At 47.4% G+C, this 19,907-nt stretch overlaps 1 protein-coding gene across 13 annotated transcripts in view; it reads left to right on the forward strand.

The window, feature by feature from the left end:
• INF2 (inverted formin 2) overlaps window positions 1-19,907 on the forward strand; it is a 40,345-nt gene that overhangs the window by 7,143 nt on the left and 13,295 nt on the right. For 5 of the 13 annotated variants that reach the window (XM_080593717.1, XM_080593722.1, XM_080593723.1 and 2 more), the window contains 12 exons: window positions 10,051-10,459; window positions 11,822-11,937; window positions 12,470-12,629; window positions 13,219-13,252; window positions 14,284-14,425; window positions 14,541-14,682; window positions 15,183-16,139; window positions 17,024-17,169; window positions 17,254-17,315; window positions 17,959-18,061; window positions 18,147-18,232; window positions 18,785-18,885. In XM_080593717.1, the coding sequence (XP_080449843.1) occupies window positions 10,063-10,459; window positions 11,822-11,937; window positions 12,470-12,629; window positions 13,219-13,252; window positions 14,284-14,425; window positions 14,541-14,682; window positions 15,183-16,139; window positions 17,024-17,169; window positions 17,254-17,315; window positions 17,959-18,061; window positions 18,147-18,232; window positions 18,785-18,885 (2,446 nt within the window). In that variant the 5' untranslated portion in view covers window positions 10,051-10,062. Of the gene's footprint in view, window positions 1-11; window positions 3,725-10,050; window positions 10,460-11,821; window positions 11,938-12,469; window positions 12,630-13,218; window positions 13,253-14,283; window positions 14,426-14,540; window positions 14,683-15,182; window positions 16,140-17,023; window positions 17,170-17,253; window positions 17,316-17,958; window positions 18,062-18,146; window positions 18,233-18,784; window positions 18,886-19,907 lie in introns of those variants that run through there. The other 8 variants (XM_080593724.1, XM_080593726.1, XM_080593727.1 and 5 more) reach the window with 5 other exon arrangements.

A 19,907-nucleotide genomic window follows, 5' to 3' on the forward strand; every position in this document is an offset into this window, starting at 1 on the left:
TGAATAGAGAGCCAGTGAGAGCACATACGTCCATTAGAGAGCCATGCGTGAGGTTGTACCCTTTGCTCTGGGTAGAACTGCTGATGCAGGGCTTTTTGGTGGGGGGGGATTTTTAAGTTTTGTGTTTTTTTTCCAGAAAATGTTGTCATCTCCTGTCCAGTGAAAGCAGAGAGTTCCTAGCTGTTCATGGTGCTTCCCTAGCTGGAAGCACCCTCCCCAAAACAGGATGTTTTTTGTTATAGAAACTTCCTACCAAAAGAGCTGTGGGTTTAATGCTTTAGATGTTTAAAGCAGATCTACCCCCATTAAATACAAAGTTCCAGGAAATATGCAAGTGCTGGCAGGAGCAGCGTCTTTTATTTTCATTATCCAAAGCATCCATCAGATAGAGACTACTTCAAAAGGCCTTTGTTTTTTTCTCTCCCCTAGCATCAACTTCAGTGAATGTATATAGCAGAAAGGCAGTCAGAGGTCTGTAACAAGAGGGCTGGGGAGTGTCAGAAACTTCTATAGGTAAATCTCCTCCCAGTCTCTGATGAGAGAAATTAAACAAGCAGAAGAGCCAGCAGTCAGCTTTGCAGCTCCCCATGATTTGCTGAGGGTGCCGAGATGTCCTTGCTCCCAAAGGAGGAAGAAAAGCCCTGGATTTACCAGGGAAGAGCGTCTCTCCCACCCCATCTGCTCCCCACAGGTCTTCTGGACCTTCCTGCCTGCCCCATGGCACAGGGGCATCGCGCATAGGACAGACACTTCCTTTCCCTGTGGGCAGGGGGAAGATTGGGCTCTCCTCCTAAATTTGTATGTCCTCACATGGCCAGACCCCCTTACATGCACTTTCAGTGCTTTGACGTCAGTCGCTCTGGTTGCTTAACCCACAGTTCTGTTCTCAGATGAGTGAAGGACTGTTGAAGAAGTCTGGATAATTTAACCTGGCACCCTAGCTTTTCTCTGGAGACCCCATAACCACATGCTCACTCACCTGCCTTCACCGGCTCCACAGGGGCTGCAGTACCCAACGAGCAGTGGAGGTGAATATTGCACCGTGACTGCTGACTGTGTGGGCAGTTAGTGATTTCCTAGCGGATTATAAGCTCCAGCTGGGATCACCTAAAAGGAACCATCGCAGCAGACCTCCAGAAATGAGCTGCGCACTCAGCTTCCAAAAATCCTTGAAACAACTTCTGAGAAAAGCTGCTGGCACAGGAACTGGTTTGTCGCATGAGCATGGAGCAGTGAGAAGACACCGGTTGCTATAACGAGGAATAATCAACTTCTAAGGAGCAAATGAGTTATTTTAATTTCTATTTAATTGGATTCCTGGGTTTCATGGACCCATTGTGCGAGCAGAGGAGCCCTTGAAGATGCCCTCGTCTCCTTGTGACGCATAAGCTGGAAGCAGGAGCCACCATCCAAACCTGCTCATTTTTCTCATCTGTTCATGTGCTGGGAGGCCTGCAGAGAGACATTGCAGCCTTGGAGCTGTTTTTATGCTTTTTAGTCTGATTTCACTGCTTCTGCTCTTTTTTTTCTTTTTTTCTTTTTTTCTTTTTTTTTTTTTAATGTGGGATGATGCAGCCTTTCCAAGAACACAAACATTTCTGGTGTATCTCACAGATCTTGGGTTCAGATAAAACCTGATGAGAGCTGATAGCCCTTTAAATTCCTTCCACTTGTTGCCAGAACTGGAATTTGCAACGTCAACAATCCTTTCTTTGTAGCATTTTTTTTCTCTTGATTCTCTTATTTCTCCCCAGACGTGCTCCAAGAACCAGGTCAGCAACTGATCTTCTGAGGCCTTGGGCATTACACTTCAGGAGTGCACAGCAAAGTGAAATTCGTTTGCTGATGTAAAATCCACCATAAATGAAAGTTTACCTCAGATCGTAGTGCTTTCTACAATAGGATGGAGAACTGTGCGGTCATTTCCCTCAGCACTGAATTGTTATGGTGAAAATCATACCCCTCTCTACAAGGACATGGAGGTCCTAGGGCATGTCCAGAGAAAGGCTGCGAAGCTGGTGAAGGGCCTGGACCACAAGTCCTGTGAGGAGCAGCTGAGGGAACTGGGGGTGTTTAGCCTGGAGAAGAGGAGGCTCAGGGGAGACCTTACTGCTCTTTGCAACTACCTGAAAGGAAGCTGTGGGGAGCTGGGGGTTGGCCTCTTCTCCCAAGCACCAAGTGATAAGACAAGGGGAAATGGCCTTAAGTTGCGCCATGGGAGGTTTGGTTTGGATACTAGTAGAAATTTCTTCTCTGAAAGGGTTGTGAAGTGTTGGAACAGGCTGCCCAGGGAAATGGTTGAGTCACTGTCCCTGTAGGTCTTCAGAAAACGTGTAGATTGGTGCTTAGTGACATGGTTTGATGGTGGGCTTGGCAGTGCTAGGTTAACGGCTGGACCAGGTGATCTCAGAGGTCTGTTGCAACCTAAATGATTTTATGATTCTATCATTATAAAACTGCCTTAGTTAGAAAGCAGAGGGGTAAATCCCTCTCTTAAAAGCTAGCTGAATTTGGGCCAAAGGACAAGCGGATCAGGGTATTTCTGGTGCAGCCAGAACTGGTGGAACAGTGCTCCTGTACTCAAGTGTTGAGTTTCCCCATTAAGGCAGCAAACTTCTTACTGCAGGCTCCAGCTTGTGATTTATTCAGGTTGGAGGCCTTGTGGAGCAACAAAAAACAGCATTTGAGGTCTAACGGCTGTCACGAGCCAGGTAGGAGGCCTCTGCCAACATGGGCCATGTTGAAATATTCACAATTCGATAATAGCTGACTTTGAGTTAGCACCTCCCGAGAGGACGAATGGAGCCATTTCACAGCCGTGGCGCACAAGCTAGTCCCCTGTGAAAACCCAACCAGAAAAGCAGAAAGATGTTTTCTGTTAAAAGGAGCTTTTAAAATCCTCACAGCCTTCTTGGCCCCTAAAAAACAGGCTGGGATGAGGTGCAGGGGGACCCAGGGGTGCCCAGGATTCCCGAAATGACACCCCTGCCGTGGGGACCCCTTGTTTGCTGTGGTGCCCCTCTCTGAGCTGCTGACCTAAGCGTGCAGCCCTGTCTGGGACATCACCCTTGTTTTAAGCAATCCTGGCCCTGCCAGCATTTCAAACAGCTTAAAAACCTTGCAGTTTAAAGCCCCGGTGCTACAAGAACTTGAAGCCAAATAAAACAGTCGGGCTGAGGCAAGGTGCCGCCCCCACACTCTCCATCCCACCCTAGCCAACTTTCTTCCTCTTTTTTAGTTTTCTTGCCTTTTTTGTTCTTTTTTTTTGCTCCGTTTCCTTTGCCAGATCATTTCCCTGCTCTGAGTCACCCCACATCAGGGCTGCTTTGTTAAGAGCCCGGGGACTGCGGCCACTGACAGATAGATGCATGGGCCTCCCACCTTCCCATACGTACTGCCCTAGCAGTGGCCAGCACAGGGTGAATGAAGTGGGTGACAAATGACATGCAAATGCCTTCCCTGGTGGCTACAGAAAAATTATTTGCTTGCACCGTTCAGAAGACTGGTGTTTGCATATTATTAAACGCTGACATCCTGTTGAACTTCTTGTAGCATAAGATTTGCAGACAGTGACTCGTTCAGGGATTTGGACTTTATTGACTGAGGGCTGCTTGGCAGAGAAGGAGAAAATGAGCTGGATTGGGAAGTGAGCGCTCGCACGGCTATTTGGAGAGGATTCTTCTGTGCGAGGGAGACGGGAGAATAATTTGGCTTCAGCTCCAAGGTAGGGATTCATTTTTTCTGTCCTCTTGGCTTCCTGTGGAGGTGTTTAGGAAAAAAAAAAAAAAAAAGGCAATAAAAGAAGCTTTTTGGCTCTTGTAGTATCTGTTTGCGTGACAGCTTCCCACTGCGAGGGAACTGTGAGAATCTTAGAAAGTTACTACCGCGCTTTCCATGTTGCTGGGTAACAGTTTCTGTTTCTCACGTGACCCCCCCCCCAAATCATCCTCATAAATTGCATCTGAAAATGCCAAACGATGCTGGCACCGCGGCTGCGGGGGTGCGTGGAGGTGCTGCCCCTGCCAGGGTGCGTGCGCTGGAGCAGGCGGCCGCAGACCTGTGGTACATCCTGTTAGGGTTTCTGTGGGACCTGGACCGCAGTCAGGATGCTGTGAGGAAGCCCCATAGGAGCGGGATACAGGATTTGCAGCCCCATTAGCTAGTGGCGGTACCGTGCTGTGGTTTTTACCCAGCACAGGTGGGAGCTGACATCTTCTGTGTGTGGGATGAGTGCTGGCTAACACGTGGCAGCCCTCTGACCCTAAATCTGCGGGTCCTCCAAGGGCCTGTGATACCATGCGAGGATGCTGCAGGGCTCTCACCTGCCACGGAAATCTTTTTAAATCGGTTTGGCTGATAGAGGAGACTCGCATGTTGCTTCTGGCCATGTTTCCTCGGTGGCAGCGGTCATTTCTGATGTGAGGGTCTGACTTATGCGCCAATTTCATTTAAACCTGGCTTACCGGGTTAGGGAAAATCCTTTATCAAGTGTCTTCACACAGTGTTACCATTGTAACTAAGAGTGTTTTTAAACCCATTTAAAGCTAAGCTAGAACAACCTTTAAATATAAATAAGGCTTTAGATCACACTGAAGATCCTAACATAAACATCCTTGAGCATCTCTCTTTAGCTTGATTTGTATGTGGTTCCTGCAGCAGCCTAATGATTTATTTACTTGTTTGTTTACTGGGGAGGAAAAAGGCACAGGTGATTATTTTTACCGGTGTAGTTAATCCTTGTTTAAACCCACCACTGCCAAAACATTCTGAATGGACAGGTTTACCACTTGTACGAGATATCACACGATATCGTACCTTAAATTTGCCCAGGAGAGAGAGGCTGCACTGACACACAGCATCCTAATGTTGGTGGGTGAGAGTGAATGAGTACAACATGCTCTTTCTATGTGCAAGAATAAGCTGTGCTGGCATAAAACATACACATTTATACCAGTATGGACCCAGTCCTTTTTGTCTATGCTCTGAAATCCATCTCTGGGTGTTTGCTGATGGAAAAAGCCACTGCAGTTGTGGTGCCACCTCCAGCTGGTGTGTGGCTGGTCCCACTCCTGCCCGTTAACTTCTTCAGTAGGGCAGAGCAGGACTGGGTACTTATTCCAAACCCTCTTCATTATTTTTATCATAAATCACTCATTGTTGCCTCTGATACAGCTGCGGATAAAGAATGCATAGGTCTGAAGGCAGCTGAGGCCGCTCTGTCTTTTTCTTGCCATAAACAGCAGGGGGTGGTTGGAGTGCCCAGCCTGGGTCTCACTGAGCTTTGCTGTGCTGGGTTGGGCAAACCTTGCCTCTGTCTGTTTGCCACCACAATGCTTAACATGAGCTCCCTCGGTTCCTACCGACAGCAGTGGGCTCACACGAGGGTCAGATTGGTGTCTAAAATGGAGTTGCCCCCCAGTTTGGGTGTGTGGGAGGGTGATCTCATTAATCTGAGTGTACCGAGCTGTTCAGACACTGCACAGGAAAACACAACAGTGGAAATGAAAGCAAGAGGAGAGGAGGAACGAACCCTTCAGGTTTTCTGAAGTGTTTTTGGAAAGCGCAAAGCCCAGGATGTTGTTTCTTTTTAGTGACTGAGCAGTCTGACATGTTGCAAAATACAAAGGCTCTGCACATTCCCAGCAGCAGAGTGAAAACTGGAAGTACCAAGAAGCAAAACCTATCATTAGCAGGCAGCCAAGCAGATCAGCCTTCCCAGTGCCAGGAACAGGCACAGAAGGGAGGGAGGGGCTGAGCAGCCCTAAAAGAGCTTTTCTTAGGGGCCGAGGGTTTGCAGCAGCAGCCTCATTGAGAGAAGTGAAGGGCTGCAAGGCAACGAAGCAGTACATGGGGTCGGGGTGGCTCAACCCTCCTCGAAGAGCAGCAGGCAGCTGCTGACCCTCCTTGTGTCCCTCAGTCCAGCAGCATGGGCACTGGGTCTGCTGCCAAAAAATCGGTGGCTTTGACCGTAATTTTTGTCCCTTTCTTTTTCATCCAGTTATACAGAGCTGCCCAAAGAAATTCCCCTTTTCACGTCTCCCAGGTCCTTGCTGTGATCCACGTCACCCTGGAGGCGTGTAATAATTGAGACGGAAAGCTGTGCTGTGCAGCTCTGTGCTCTGCAACTTCAAAGGAGGGAGAAAGTATTGACGTGCCCTGATTTATCCCCTACAGATGTCATCTCCCTAAGAGCTGCTTTTACTCCGAGGAAAGAGGGGAACATGATGCTGCAGGGAAGCATCTGATTCAAAAAAGAAAGGAGGAGGAAAGTTTAAAAGTCTGGGCTGGATGGGTGCAGAGAGCATTGCAGCTTTGCAAACCCAATGATCCAGACAGCACCATGAACCACAGCGCTGCTGTGCCCGGGTGCAAGAGGACGAGCATTTCTCATGTCCTTATGTTTCACAAAGGAGTCTCTCTAAATTTGGCTGCTTGGGAGTATTTTTGCAGTCCTATTTCTCCAGGTGCCATTCCCCACCAGGCCTAACCATCCTCGGAGGATGAGGAGCAAGATCAGGAGGGTGTTGCATGTATCCCAGTGGCTGTTGTGAACAGTGGCTGTCCCCGCTGCAGGAAGCACAGGTTCAGCATCAGAACGTGTCCAAGGGAGCAGCACCCAGCACCTTTGCTCAGGGTGTAGCTGGGGAGGGCTTGGGTGCTGCAAGCACTGTCAGACGCAGGCTGGGCGCATCGCTTCCACCACTGCATCCTCCCCTGCAGCCTCGGCAGCAGAACAAAAAGTTCCTCCTGCCCTTCTGTAGACAGGAGGCAAGGTGTATTCATCGTATTCAGGTCTAGCCCTTGTCTCTTTTGTTAGGGGGCTTTCCTTTCCTCAGCCAGCACAATCTAAATTGCCTCCCCGACACAGCCAAATAGATGCTCTCCATTTTAATCTCTTATCTGGCTCACTCTGCTGTGATCACCTACCGGCTAATAAGCTCCTGTGGTCAGAGATAAAAGGTGAAACCAGCAGCCCTTTAAGGATGTAGCTGAGCAGCGTCGCAACACTGTGCTTCGTGGAAAACAAGGAAAGATGCTGCATTCATAATATATCACTCATATCTCTGTTTGTAAACAGATTTATCACACCATCTGCAGAGTTGTGCTGCGGTCTCCATATTTATTTCCTTTCCATTTATATAGTACAGCTCCTATTTATTTTATTCACTTTTTGTGGTTACATACATGAGCAGTCTTTTTTTTTTCTTCCCCACAAAAAAGAGTGTGCTCTCTGTGGGAGAGCATATTTAATCAACCAAATTTGTTCAGCTTAGTGCATACCAACACAAGCCATTACTGTTTCGACATTCACCTGCCTGGGTTTGTTTCTCATCTTTTCACATCTGTATGGAGCAGGTGGGGAGGAAAGGATAATTTAGAACAAATCCACTGGTAAACAGGATGCTCTGTCGGTATTTCCTGTCTCCTATTGCAGTGGTTTAGCTTAATTTTCAAAAATCAGCTAAGCTTAAGGTCAATAATCCTATTATAATCTCTCTGACTTCCTTTAACTGATACTATATATAAAGATGTATTTGTCCAACCGGAAGAAAAAAGCCAGCCCGCTACGTTATCTGGTTTGATAAGAAAGGTTTAGTCATATGCAAATAAAAAGGTGATTTACTGAGTGTAACAAGAAGTCACCAAAAGAGAGAGGGAGCTTGCAGTCGGCAGCCACTCCTGCAGCCCCTTGGTTCAGCAGCACCGGGCAGGAGCATGGGGCTCCTCTGTGCCCCCACGGGGGGCTTCAGGGGGCTCTTCTGTGCCCCCATGGGGTTTAGGGCAGCTGTGAAACCGGCTTCTGTGCTTGGTGCTCACTTCCACTTCAGGGAGAGCAAAGGGCCTGGGCTCCAGGAGAGCCAGGAGGACGGACAGGTCCCAGCCAGTGCATCAGGGCGGTGATGGTGCCAAAAGCGTGGGCTCAGCCCCTGGTGTCAGTGCTTGGTTTTGCACCAATTCCCTGCACAGGAATAAAAACCTCCAGGACTTCCAGTTACCTGTGTCAGCAGGAGGCCAAGGGATCTGGGGGAACCCTCTGAAGGAGGGTTGTGGGCAGGATGAGCTGTGCTGCACCCCGTGCGGATTCTCCTCAGGTCCAGCCTTGGCCAGCAGACACTGGAAGAAGACCCCTGGGCTCGATGCAAAACACAGGGCAGGGTTTGACCACAGCTCCTTAGGAGCACCTCTGCAGCATGGGACCATAACTGCTGTGGCCAGAGGTGTGGGATGCTGCCGCAAAGCCCGGGCTGTGACCATGGGGCTGGACGCTTTTGCTTCCCTCCTTCTGGGCAGGGAGGATTTCTGGTCTGTGCATTGTGCCCAGCTCAAATTCCTGAGCTCGGGTACAGAGGAGCAGCTGGGGGTGACTAACTCCAGTGAGACTTTTGCCAAGAGTAGGTTCCGAGTTGCAGGCACTGATGACAAATCTTAGAAACTCTAGCCTATACTTTGGCAGGAAGGTTTTTGTTTGTTTGTTTTTGTTTTATGGCCCTTTTTATTACTTCTTAGCTGTACAGTGTGTTCTCAGAGGGTATATTTGCAACTTCACGTTTTTCGATCATGACCATCACCAGCTGGGCACTTGGCCAAGAACTTCTTTCCCCTCTGCAAAAGGGTTTCTCCAGAGCTCTCTAGAAGTTTGTTAGGATTTTCTGTGACCATACACAGCTAACTATCACCCCTCTGACCCTTACTCAACACAGCTTTTAATGCTGTGATTTGAGTGCCCCTGCCAAAAAGTCCCACCCCTCACCTTGCCCTGGGGGAACTGTTTGAGATACCTTCAATATCCCATCCCACCACGCTTGGTATCCATCCCAAAGGCGGGTTTAGGCCCATAATATCATGCCCTCAATGCCTACTGCAAATTAGTAAGCAAACTGTTTGGCAGGAAGGCTAGAAGCCCTTGTGCTGGAGTTGGTGATGGAAGGCAAGATTTTCCTATCATCCTTTCAATCCACCAGGTGCTGGGTTTGGGAGGCCAAACAGCCACCAGGTTACTTTGATCTCTGTGCAGGCTCAGCAGCCCATCAGCAGAGATGCTGATGACATGGCAAAGGGAGGAGGTAGTGTTGATGGCTGGCTTCAGGGCACAGAGGCTAGCCCCAGGTTTGTCCTCTTTCTGTGGGTTCTTTCTGGGAGCAATTGATCCTTAAAACGATTGCACTCATTGTATAACTAACGAAAATCATTGCATATCTGAAAAATGAGGACCCTGCCTCAAACATAAAGTTGGGCATCAAGGGTTCATTTGGCTTGGCTTTGGTAGTTCTCTGTGCTGAATCAGCTCCTCACCCTCCTTGCTGCTAACGGCGTGGCTGAGACAGACCACAGGAGATGGACCTTGAAAAGATGTGCCATATCTCCTAAAAGATACGCTGCTGTTTTAATAGCCTCCTGCTGCAGTCCCTCTGCGTGCAACCTGTTGGGCTCGCACATTATCACACACAAGCACCACATTTTGCAAACATATTTGCTCTTACAACAGACAGGAAGAGATTAAGTGAGTGCTATAAAATGAACCTCTGCATCATTCAAAAGAAACAAAAGCAAAAAATAACAGGGTAATCGGATGCTGTTATGAGCAGGATATGCTCAAAATGGCTTCTACATCCCATTACAAATACTTAGAAACTGCAGTCTTTCCACTGCAGTGAGATTTTTAAGTGGTTTAATGGACATAAGGAGTTCAGAGCTGATAATGCCACTTCCAACCTTATCCTTTCACTGCATGAAAATAGGTAGTAGCTATTGACTGGTGTAAATTGGCTACTTTTAAAGCTGTATTTGCTGGCTTAGATGTGCTAAGAGTCTCTTTACAGAGTTTTCAGGGCCTGAATGTAATGTGTGTTTTTAAGGAGGGGATATATTTAGTTTCTTCAACAGAGGACTGGTTCCAGTGTGTGCCTGGCATGCTGGAGAGCTGGTCAAGGAGCAGGACCTTCTGTGGCTATGCTTAATGTCCTGAGCCCTAGGAGAAAAAACAGGGCTGCCAGAGAGTGGTGGGCAGTCTAAATAAACCTCTCACTTTGTCTTTTCTTTCCCTTTCAGGACAAGCTGTTCATGATGTCAATCAAAAAGGAAGGTGCCCACAAGAAATGGGCTGCCCTGAAGGAGAAACTCGGGCCCCAGGAGACTGACCAGTCGGAGGCCAACCTGGAAAATGCAGAGCCGGAGCTGTGCATCCGTCTCCTGCAAATGCCGTCAGTGGTGAACTACTCCGGGCTGAAGAAGCGGCTGGAGAACAGCGACGATGCTTGGATGGTCCAGTTCCTGGAGCTGTGTGGGCTGGACCTCCTCCTGGAGGCCCTGGACAGGCTGTCTGGGAGAGGGGTGGCCAGGATTTCCGACGCTTTGCTTCAGCTCACCTGCATTAACTGTGTGCGAGCGGTCATGAACTCCCACAAAGGCATTGAGTACATCGTGAGCAATGAGGGCTACGTCAGAAAACTCTTCCAAGGTGAGGAAACGTCTTCCTGCTTCACCCATCACACACAGTGTGGAGGGGCTTTGCTGGTGCTTGTCCTCCTGTCCTGCGCCAGGCTTCTTGGCAGTTGTTGATTGCATCTGATGAGTGAAAGGATCGTTTTCCTCTTTAAAATAAGACTGCTCTGAAGTGACATTACCATTGCCAATCAATGTCATTTAGCTGGGCTCGTTTCCACACCGATGTCCTCATAGTGCATTAAAAGGTGGGGATAAACTCTGCCTGGGCAGAGAAGTCCACAACCCAGCTTCTCAGCAGACATTTGCTATTTTAGTCTTTGCGAAGCCCAAGAGTAGGAGAGCCATAAAAAGGGCTTGGAGACTTGTAGCTTGTAGAGAGGAGGGAGGGTGGAATGGTTTAGACTCAGAGAGCCCATTCTCCGTGCTGCTTAGTCTTTTCCTTCTAGGAAGTGTCAGATAACACCACTTGCTTTCTGCTGCCATTCACTTGGCTCGTCGTTAGGTCAGAAATTCATCGGGGCATCTCCTAGGACTTGCTTATAGAGCACTTAATGATGGTGGGGCTGGGAAGATAACTTCTGTGCTGCTCCGCGGAGCTGAGATCACAGCTGCGTCTGGAAACCTTTATTAATAGCTCTTCCAAATGCATTTAATCTGAAAGCTGGCTTGCTCCCCTCTACAGTTTTAAAGTCCTCTTTCTTTCCCTCAGCCCTGTATTTTCTTAATCAATGTGAAATACAGAACTGGCATTTTTGTACTGTGCAAGGCAGGGGGACACCCTGGGCTTTTCAGCAGTCTAGCATCTTTGTGCACTACAAAGGAAAATAAAATAATCTAATCCACTCCCTCCCAGCTCCCAGGACTCACAGAGAGAGAGTAAAGGAAGAAAGGGGAATACAAGAGGACTGGTGAGAACAATTGGTTTATTTGATATGCAGATTGGGCGCTTCTGCACTAAAGATAAAGACTCATTAATTGGGGAAAATGGTTCATCTACTGTTCTAGAAAACACCCATAGCTGAAAATTGGAAATAAAATGTGTGACTGCAAGTGCTGAGATCTTGGCTGCTGTTTTAGCACTTCCACTGGCACTTGGAGGAAGTGAACAGCTACAAGGAACACCAAAATGACAATAGGGTACTTGAACTAGCATTTACTGTTCCAGCTAGAGGTTACTACTACATACTGCTATTGAGATCAGACATCTGTAAATTGGGATATTTTTCTTCCTATCTTCCATCTATTGGCTGTGTTCCTTCAGTCTTTTTTCTACCACTGGCCACAAGCCACATAGCAGAAGACAGTGAGATTCAGAATACTACCGTGCTATTATAAAGCCTTTTTTGTTTTGTGTTTTTTTTTTTTTTTCCTCCAGCACTTGACACAACTAACGTCATGGTGAAAAAGCAAGTATTTGAGCTCCTGGCTGCACTGTGCATTTACTCATCAGATGGCCACACTTTGGCTTTGGATGCCCTGGACCATTACAAGGCAAGTCTTGAGCTGCAGCAGGAGGTACTCTGCTCTGCTCTGACCCATGCAGGCAGATCCATGTACCGCAGAAAAGGGCTGGGAATGAACGTCATTTTGCATCATTTTGGTAAGAGAGGCAGGGATTCATGAGGTGAAATCTGGAGGAATTTTGGCCTGATCCCCAGAAGACCACAGGGCTTCTCTGTGACTTCTCTCTGGGCAGATGACTTCCAACACAAAGCTCTTTTTCAGCACAAAAAAAGCACTACCAGATTAGCAATTAGATAGTGCCACATCCATCAGTTTCACTGGCCGCAAGTCCAGTGAGCAAAAAGCATAACAGGATGCAGGAGGAGTTTCACAGACTTCCTTCTCTGACCTTACCCTGCTCAGTGATGGGAGTGCTGCTTTTACCTATATCTTCCTGTCTTGTACTCAGCAGTGTAAGTTGAGAGAGGTTTTAAGATGCTAATTCTATTTGAGAGCCTACATTAAAGAGACGGACGTTTCTGAACTGTCTGAGCAGAAATGTTGCTTGTGTTATTAACAGAGTGTGAAGAACCAGCAGTATCGATTCAGTGTCATAATGAATGAGCTCTCCAACACGGATAATGTGCCGTACATGGTGACACTGCTGAGTGCTATCAATGCCATCATACTGGGGAAAGAAGACCTAAGAACAAGAACACAAATACGAAATGAGTTCATAGGTAAGGATATTTGTTGCGCCAAGTTTTTCCAGAAAAAAAAATAGTTGCTAAGCACAGGGCAGTTTTATGGCTTTATTTTCAGGTGATCCATAAGGTGATTAAAGAGGGCTGGGAAGGAAAACTGCAAATATTAAAGCCAGACTTTTCTTTTTTGCCTGTCTATTCTCTCTTCCCTTCAGCAACCTTTCTTTAGTCAGATTTATTTAACTTTCCTGTTCTTCCATAGCTCATAAAGTGTGCACATCTGAGCTGGTGAGCCTAAGCTCCATGTCCCTATGTGGAGAGAAAGGGACGTTGGACCACACAGTTCATCTGACTTACTTTAGACATTTGATTTAGAGTGAGATAACTGTGTCCCAGAAGTGCCTGTGTCCCTCTGTAACTCTGGCTCGCTCAGCTGCAGACGTGTGTGCTGCAGGCCTCTTCATTTGTTGAATGAACCTACCTGCTTTGACAGATCCATCTGAAGATATTTTCACTTTTTATCACTGCAGAAAGTGCTTATGAGAATAAAGTTATATAAAGTTCATAATAGATCGGCGCCAAGTAGGTCATAATGCTAATATATATGTATTTTTTGTTCTCCCAGGGCTTCAGCTGTTGGATATTTTAGACAAGCTAAGGTAAGGATCACTGCTTAAATTTTCTTTTACAAATGAGCTTTACAGTAACATAGCTATGTTAACTGTGAAGCGTACCCGGGTGGAGTGGACCACACTGGTGTGCACCCATTACATGGGAACAGAGACATTAGGCCAGTGTTAATGCTCTTCATCAACCACAGCGTCGTGGGGACTGCTGTTCCAGGTGGCATTGACAGAGGCTCTGGGTACAGATGGATCACAGCTCAGGGCTGCATTTCAGACTGAACCTGAAGTGATGCCGTGGGCTCACTGAGCAGTTGCTGTATTCAAACCCCTCTCACTGATGGTGTTTGTCGCAGAGCATCCAGCTAAAACACTTTTCTAATGTATATTTGGAAATACCTGTCTTCACAGTTTCTTAATTTTAAATTGATGTTCTGTCAGAAGCACCCAGGATAAATCCTAGAATGCTTATATATGAGTTGCAGTTATCCATGTAACTGGAATTGCTGCATCCAAATCCTTAAAAGTGAGGGAAGAGAAGACCTGTCGATACTGCCAACTAGCAAGAGTAGAGCTCCCGCACTGAGTCTCTCAGGAGTGCTGAAAAATTTGTCTTTAGGGTGTTTTGTTTGTTTGTTTGTTTTTTTAAATCAAGTTTTGAGCAGCATAGAAGGAAGTTTTTCCAACAGAAGTATCACTGGAATATTTTCAGTTTGTCTTGACTTTAAAAAATAAAAGAAGGTGGCAGCCCACTTTCAAAAAGGTGGAAATGCCACTCTGTTGTTAAAGCTCCAAGGAGAAGTCCATACAAACCATGTGCTGGGCCGGATTATGCCATGAAAAGTCCTATTCATTTCCACATGTTGTCTGGAGAAAGAGATACATCCAGTTCAAGAGAGGATACACTGGTGGCATTTGATCCTTTATCAATAAGGTAGAGTTGGGTACTTTTCAGCGTGAACTGGCTGAGTGAGAGAGCCAAAGAGATAAAAGCCATTTAAGCAAAAATAATTATCTGAAAATCAGTGAGGAGCTCTCCAGTGAAAATGAATGCTGTAATATTGCAGAGACATAGAGGAGGAGGATCTGCTTATCCAGTGTGATACGTTTGAGGAGTTCAAGGTAGAAGATGATGAGGAATTATTAAAGATATGTGATGGGATAAACATGAATGATCACCATGAGGTCTTTTCATCTCTCTTCAATAAAGTAAGTAGGCCCTCATGTGGGTTGCACAGCCATGCAATGGCAGCGTTAACAAACTTTGCTTGGAACCAGCCTGGTTCGTAGCCTTGCTGTGATGGAAAGCTGCTCTGTCTTCCAGGTGAGCCGCTCTCCAGTCTCTATCCAGCTGCTGTCCATTCTCCAGAGCTTGCTCCACTTGGAGCCGTCTCATCACTCCAGCCTCCTGCTGTGGGAGTCCTTGGATGCAGTAGTGAACAGAGCCCTTTTGCTCGCAAATGACAGTAAGAAAGACATACATCCAGCCTTGTAGTCAGTCTTTTTTTCCCTCATCCCACGCAGTGCCCACAGAAGTCTTTCCCTGCAAAGGAAGCAGGGACAAAACTACACCTGCTGCATAGGGTCAAGTCATAATGTGGCGCCCCAGCCATGCAGATGCCAGCGAGAGCTGGCCATGTTTAGCAGTGGGCTTGGGTGCCATCATCTTGCTGACAGTTAAGTCCTGGTGTTGCATTAAGTTTTGGGTCGTGGGAGTCAGTGGGAATCTGTTTTTGTTGTCATCCTGACACTGATGCTGGCAAGCCTTGCTGGCAGGCATGCTCAAAGCGGTGTGTATGGGCCAGAACCATGGGAAGGAAATTGCCTGGAAGTTAAAAGTGCAGTTGGGTAAAGTGACTCAAGGGAGTGGGCTTTGTAGCTCCAAGTCTGTTAACTGTGGGAGCTGAATATCATGAATAACCCATTGGGCCCCATCCCCTTCTCTGACCCTGACCCATTTCTCTAGTCCAAGGAAACACAGTGGAAGAAGTCATTGAGAGGCTGTTATCTATCAAGAAACATCCAAACAAGCAAAAGAGAGCTGAAAACCGTCTTTCTGGGAATGCGAATGGAGGCATCCGTACCGAAGTAGAACGAGAACCATGTGCAAGTGCAGTTCAGAGCCTGGTGGGATCAGCAAACCCCTCCAAGGCACCAGCATCTCCCTCAGGGCCACCTGCCAATGAAGAGAAGATCTCGTCCTGCCAGCTCTCAGCTTGCTCCGCTTTACCACAGACATCTAACCTACCACCCAACGTTGCTCCTGCCCCGCCACCTCCACCCCCACCACCTCCACCCCTGCCCTCTGGCATGGCAGCTGTGCCCCCCACGTCCCCCATGATGAATACGCCTCCAGCCCCTCCACTCCCTGGCATCCCTCCTCCTGCAATGTCCGGCATGGGGGGCATCCCTCCCCCTCCACCTCCATTGCCTGTCATAGGGGGCATCCCTCCCCCTCCACCCCCATTGCCTGGTTGGGGGGGCATCCCTCCACCACCACCCCCATTGCCCGGCATGGGGGGCATCCCTCCACCACCCCCATTGCCTGGTATGGGGGGCATCCCTCCTCCACCCCCATTGCCTGGTATGGGGGGCATCCCTCCTCCTCCACCACCGCTGCCTGGCATGGGGGGCATCCCTCCTCCTCCACCATTGCCTGGTATGGGGGGCATCCCTCCTCCACCCCCATTGCCCGGCATGGGGGGCGTCCCTCCTCCTCCACCACCATTGCCTGGTATGGGGGGCATCCCTCCACCACCACCCCTCCTGCCCGGCATGGCAGGAGATCACATAGAAGCCGTTGTGGCCTCCCAGTTCGGCTGCCCTCTCGGCTCGGCCAGGCCTCCCCGCAAGACGGTGAAGACACCAACGTTGAGGATGAAGAAGCTGAACTGGCAGAAGCTGCCCTCCAACGTGGTGAGAGGTGGGTGCTTCTGGCATAGAGTCACTGCTGCTTTATGGGTGACCCAGGGGAAAACCCACTATTTCTGAGGTTGTCAGATCTGGTTGACTCTATTTAGATACAGAACTTCCCTGATTTCCATTGCATCTGACCTTCAGAGCTTAAATAAATAAAATCAGGATGAAGCCACTAATATATAAAAACCATTCCAACTAAATCAGTAGTTTTGAATAGCTTATTTATAAATAAAATCATTTGAAATTAAAAGAAGGGGGGAGGATGAGAAGATTCCTCTAATACACCTTGGCATGCCTTAGGCTTGAATTCTCAACAGGCCCTGATCTGGGTATATAAAAGTCATAAGTAAGAGTGCAGGTCAAGATCAGTTCACAGTTCAAGAAGGACATTGAAACAGTTGGAGAGGCATGAGAAATATTGACTTGTTTCTTGATTTTTGGGTCACATTTCCCTCTCCTAGTGGATCCAAAACGGAGCATGAAATGTGAGAAACAGCAAGGACAGGTGAGGTCAGTTTTGGCCTAGACAAGCAAGCCATCTGCTGCATGGAAGTTGGCATAGGTGAAGTCTAAATAAGGCACGGTTTTGATCACAAGGGCACTTAATTGTTGAGATTATTTCAGTAAAGATTTCTACGGCCAAGTTCAGGTGATTTTTTTTTTGGAAAAAATAAAAGATGTTTAAGAAAGTGCAGTGGGGGTTAATTCAAGTAGGCCTATAGCCAGCATTAACGCAAGGAGATGATAAGAGAACCAAAAATATGTCTCTCTTGTTTCATTCACCTTCTGAGGAGTTTCCCATCTAGCAACTTGGATTGCCCCAAAAGCCCGAAGCTCTCAGCTGTCTCTGTAGCCAGTCTGAATACCTTGTGGGTTTTTTTTTTTCAGAAAGTCACTCGATGTGGGCTTCAGTCAGCAGCAGCAGCGAGGAAACTATAGAGCCCAATTACACAAGCATAGAGCAGCTGTTTTGCTTTCCACAGCCGACCCCCAAGGAGAAAACGGCTGCACCAGTGAAGGCAGAACCGAAGGAGGTGAGGGGGTCACTCATTCTTTCGAGTAAAGATCACTGCAGACAGCTCACCTAATACGAGATATCTTCTTTTTCTTTAATGAAGATCACATTTTTGGACTCCAAGAAAAGTCTCAATTTGAACATATTTTTGAAGCAATTTAAATGGTAAGATATGGCCAATTTTCATGACAGTTGACAAAACTTTGAGCAGGTTTTGTGTAGTATTTGTAAGGTCCTCAAGAAATCTATTTTAGCAAATGTGTTTTTGTGGCCCATGTTACCAAAATATCTGAACATTTCCCACTTTGCCATATACTCTCTTTAAAATACTGGGTTTGGGAGTTTAGTTGAGTTTTTGCATACAACATTCCTGTAAGTTGGAAATGACATTTGTGTCTCCTTGTTACAGATAAAGTTATGGCACAGATTGTTATGGTGACTTAGGCTGTGGACCTCTGGAGGTCAAACCCTTCCTCAAAGCAGGAAGAGAAAATTAAGAGAAATTACAAATTAATTTTTTAAGGTAGTCACATACCCAGAAACCAATGTCTGAGTTGCAGGATTGACCTCTGGTCTTGAGTCATTTGACTGGGGCCAGAAACAAAATTTTGGGCATAGTAAGGATTTGAACCTGGATCTTCCAGGTCCCAATTCTGAGTAAATCACTGGGAAGTACCTTTCTTTTTGGATTACTGTGGCCCTCACTAGGTAAAGCACAGACTGCTTGTACAGGTACATGCCTCGGTAGCGCGTGATTGTGGAAGAAGGGCCTTTGGGTGACTGCTGACTCTGCTCCTCCTCCCTGCAGCTCCAACGAAGAGGTGGCTGCCATGGTCCAGAACGGGGACCAGACAAAGTTTGATGTTGAGGTCCTGAAGCAGTTGCTGAAGCTGCTGCCTGAAAAGCATGAGGTCAGAAGGGAAAAGCGATACTCATAATTCACAGAGCTGAGTGTGCAGTGGAGTCCTACAGTTTTGATTCTTTATTTCTCATTAGATAGAAAACCTGAAGGCCTTCAAAGAAGAGAAATCAAAGCTAGCAAACGCAGATCAGTTTTATCTTCTCCTCCTCCAGATTCCCAGGTAAAGATGGTCATCATGAACTTCAGCCCAGTATTTTTCTGGGTTTATCTGTGGGAAGTTTCTGTATAGGAGTCTCACAGACAGATATTAATGGATATAGCTGATGGATCCCCCTTTCTACCTTAGCCATCCCTTCCCCCTTACCTTGGATGAAAGGTTGTCACTGCATCAGCACCTCTTCTCCCTCTGAAGCAGCAGAATTTGGACTAGACCCAGGGTCAGAGCTGCCCAAGGAGGCCATATAGCTTACTGAAGGGCACTTGGGAAGCCCAATACAATGCCAAGAAGGGACGACCCAGATCTCACACCATGGTCAGTCTTCCCATTGCTGATGTCAGTGTGTCAGCAGAAACTACATCCCCATGTGGTCAAGGACAGGTCCCCAGTGGAGAATGGCAGCCCTCCACCACCTTCTGCAGGCACTGGTTTGGTGTGGATGTGGTTGACAGCAGTGCTGCGGGGTCGCCAGACTTAGTGGTGATGTGGGAAGAGGGCTGCTGCATGGACCAAGACCATAGTGCCTTTAAGCTTCTAATCAATCTCCATCCCTAGCTACCAGCTGCGGATTGAATGTATGCTGATCTGTGAGGAGACCACCGTTGTGCTGGACATGATTCAGCCAAAAGCTGGAGCCATCCGGAGAGCCTGCGAAGGTAAATGACCTGGCCTCGATTCTGGCTCTTATTTAAGATGGTAAGCTGTAAAGTGAAGCTTGTCAGACCTTCTAAAGGCACTGAATTTAAACAGTGGAATTACAGCTAATTCATCGGCATTATTTGCCACATTAAGATCTCCACACAGCAGTTTTCTCTGCTTCCAGAAAAGCTTACCCCAAACTTCCCCCAGAAAGCACCGCTTCTTTATTTTTTCCCCTGACTACAAACATAACCAGAAGAGAAAGTTTATTTTGTGCTCTTAATTGCTGATGCCTAATTTTGTGAATACGTGGAGGAATTACGCAGTAGGCCTCTGCTTCCTGTGGGAGAAACCTCAGGTCCCACTCTGGGGAAAGTACTTCTCAGCGCTGTCAAGTGCCTCCTGTCCTGAAGAGCCAGTTCCTGCCAGGGTTTTCTCCAGCTGGAATTACAGCTGCCTGCTGTGATAAACTGAAGTTCCCCCTAAAAAGTTTCTTCCCTGCAGCCCACTTGTCCTTTTAAAGCTGTTCCTGCCTCAGCGCTGAGTGCTTCAGAAAGCACACCGCTGCAGCACCCTGTCACGAGGGCAAGGACAGGGACTGTACCCTTCATGCCCCGATAATCACCTCCACCATGCGAGACCAAGAACAGGGGGAGTGTGTCTGGTTTTTGCAGCTGGCAGATAGTTGCAGCCCTGTCAGAACTGGCTTCACTGCACAGCTGAATGGAGTCTGTAAGATTAAAATTACAGCCCACTTACCCTTGCCCACTCCAGGTTAAATCTGGGTACTTCCACGACAGCGAGTGAGAAGAGTCCAGCTCCACATTATTTTCCATTAGGAATAAGAGACCAGATATAAAGAAAGAAAGAAACATAAGTAAGCAAAAACTTTTATTGAGCCCAACTAGTGTGATGGGTTCTATTTAGAATCAGCTTCTCTGTGGGATGGGCCATTGGGCTGCAAACCTGAAAAATCAGATTTGGTTTGGTGGAATTTAGGATCCCGGTGGTTATCCAATTCAGAAAACATTCTGGTTTA

The sequence above is a fragment of the Anser brachyrhynchus genome (genome assembly GCF_964034855.1).
Source record: "Anser brachyrhynchus genome assembly, chromosome: 5".
In the NCBI taxonomy this organism is placed as follows: domain Eukaryota; kingdom Metazoa; phylum Chordata; class Aves; order Anseriformes; family Anatidae; genus Anser; species Anser brachyrhynchus.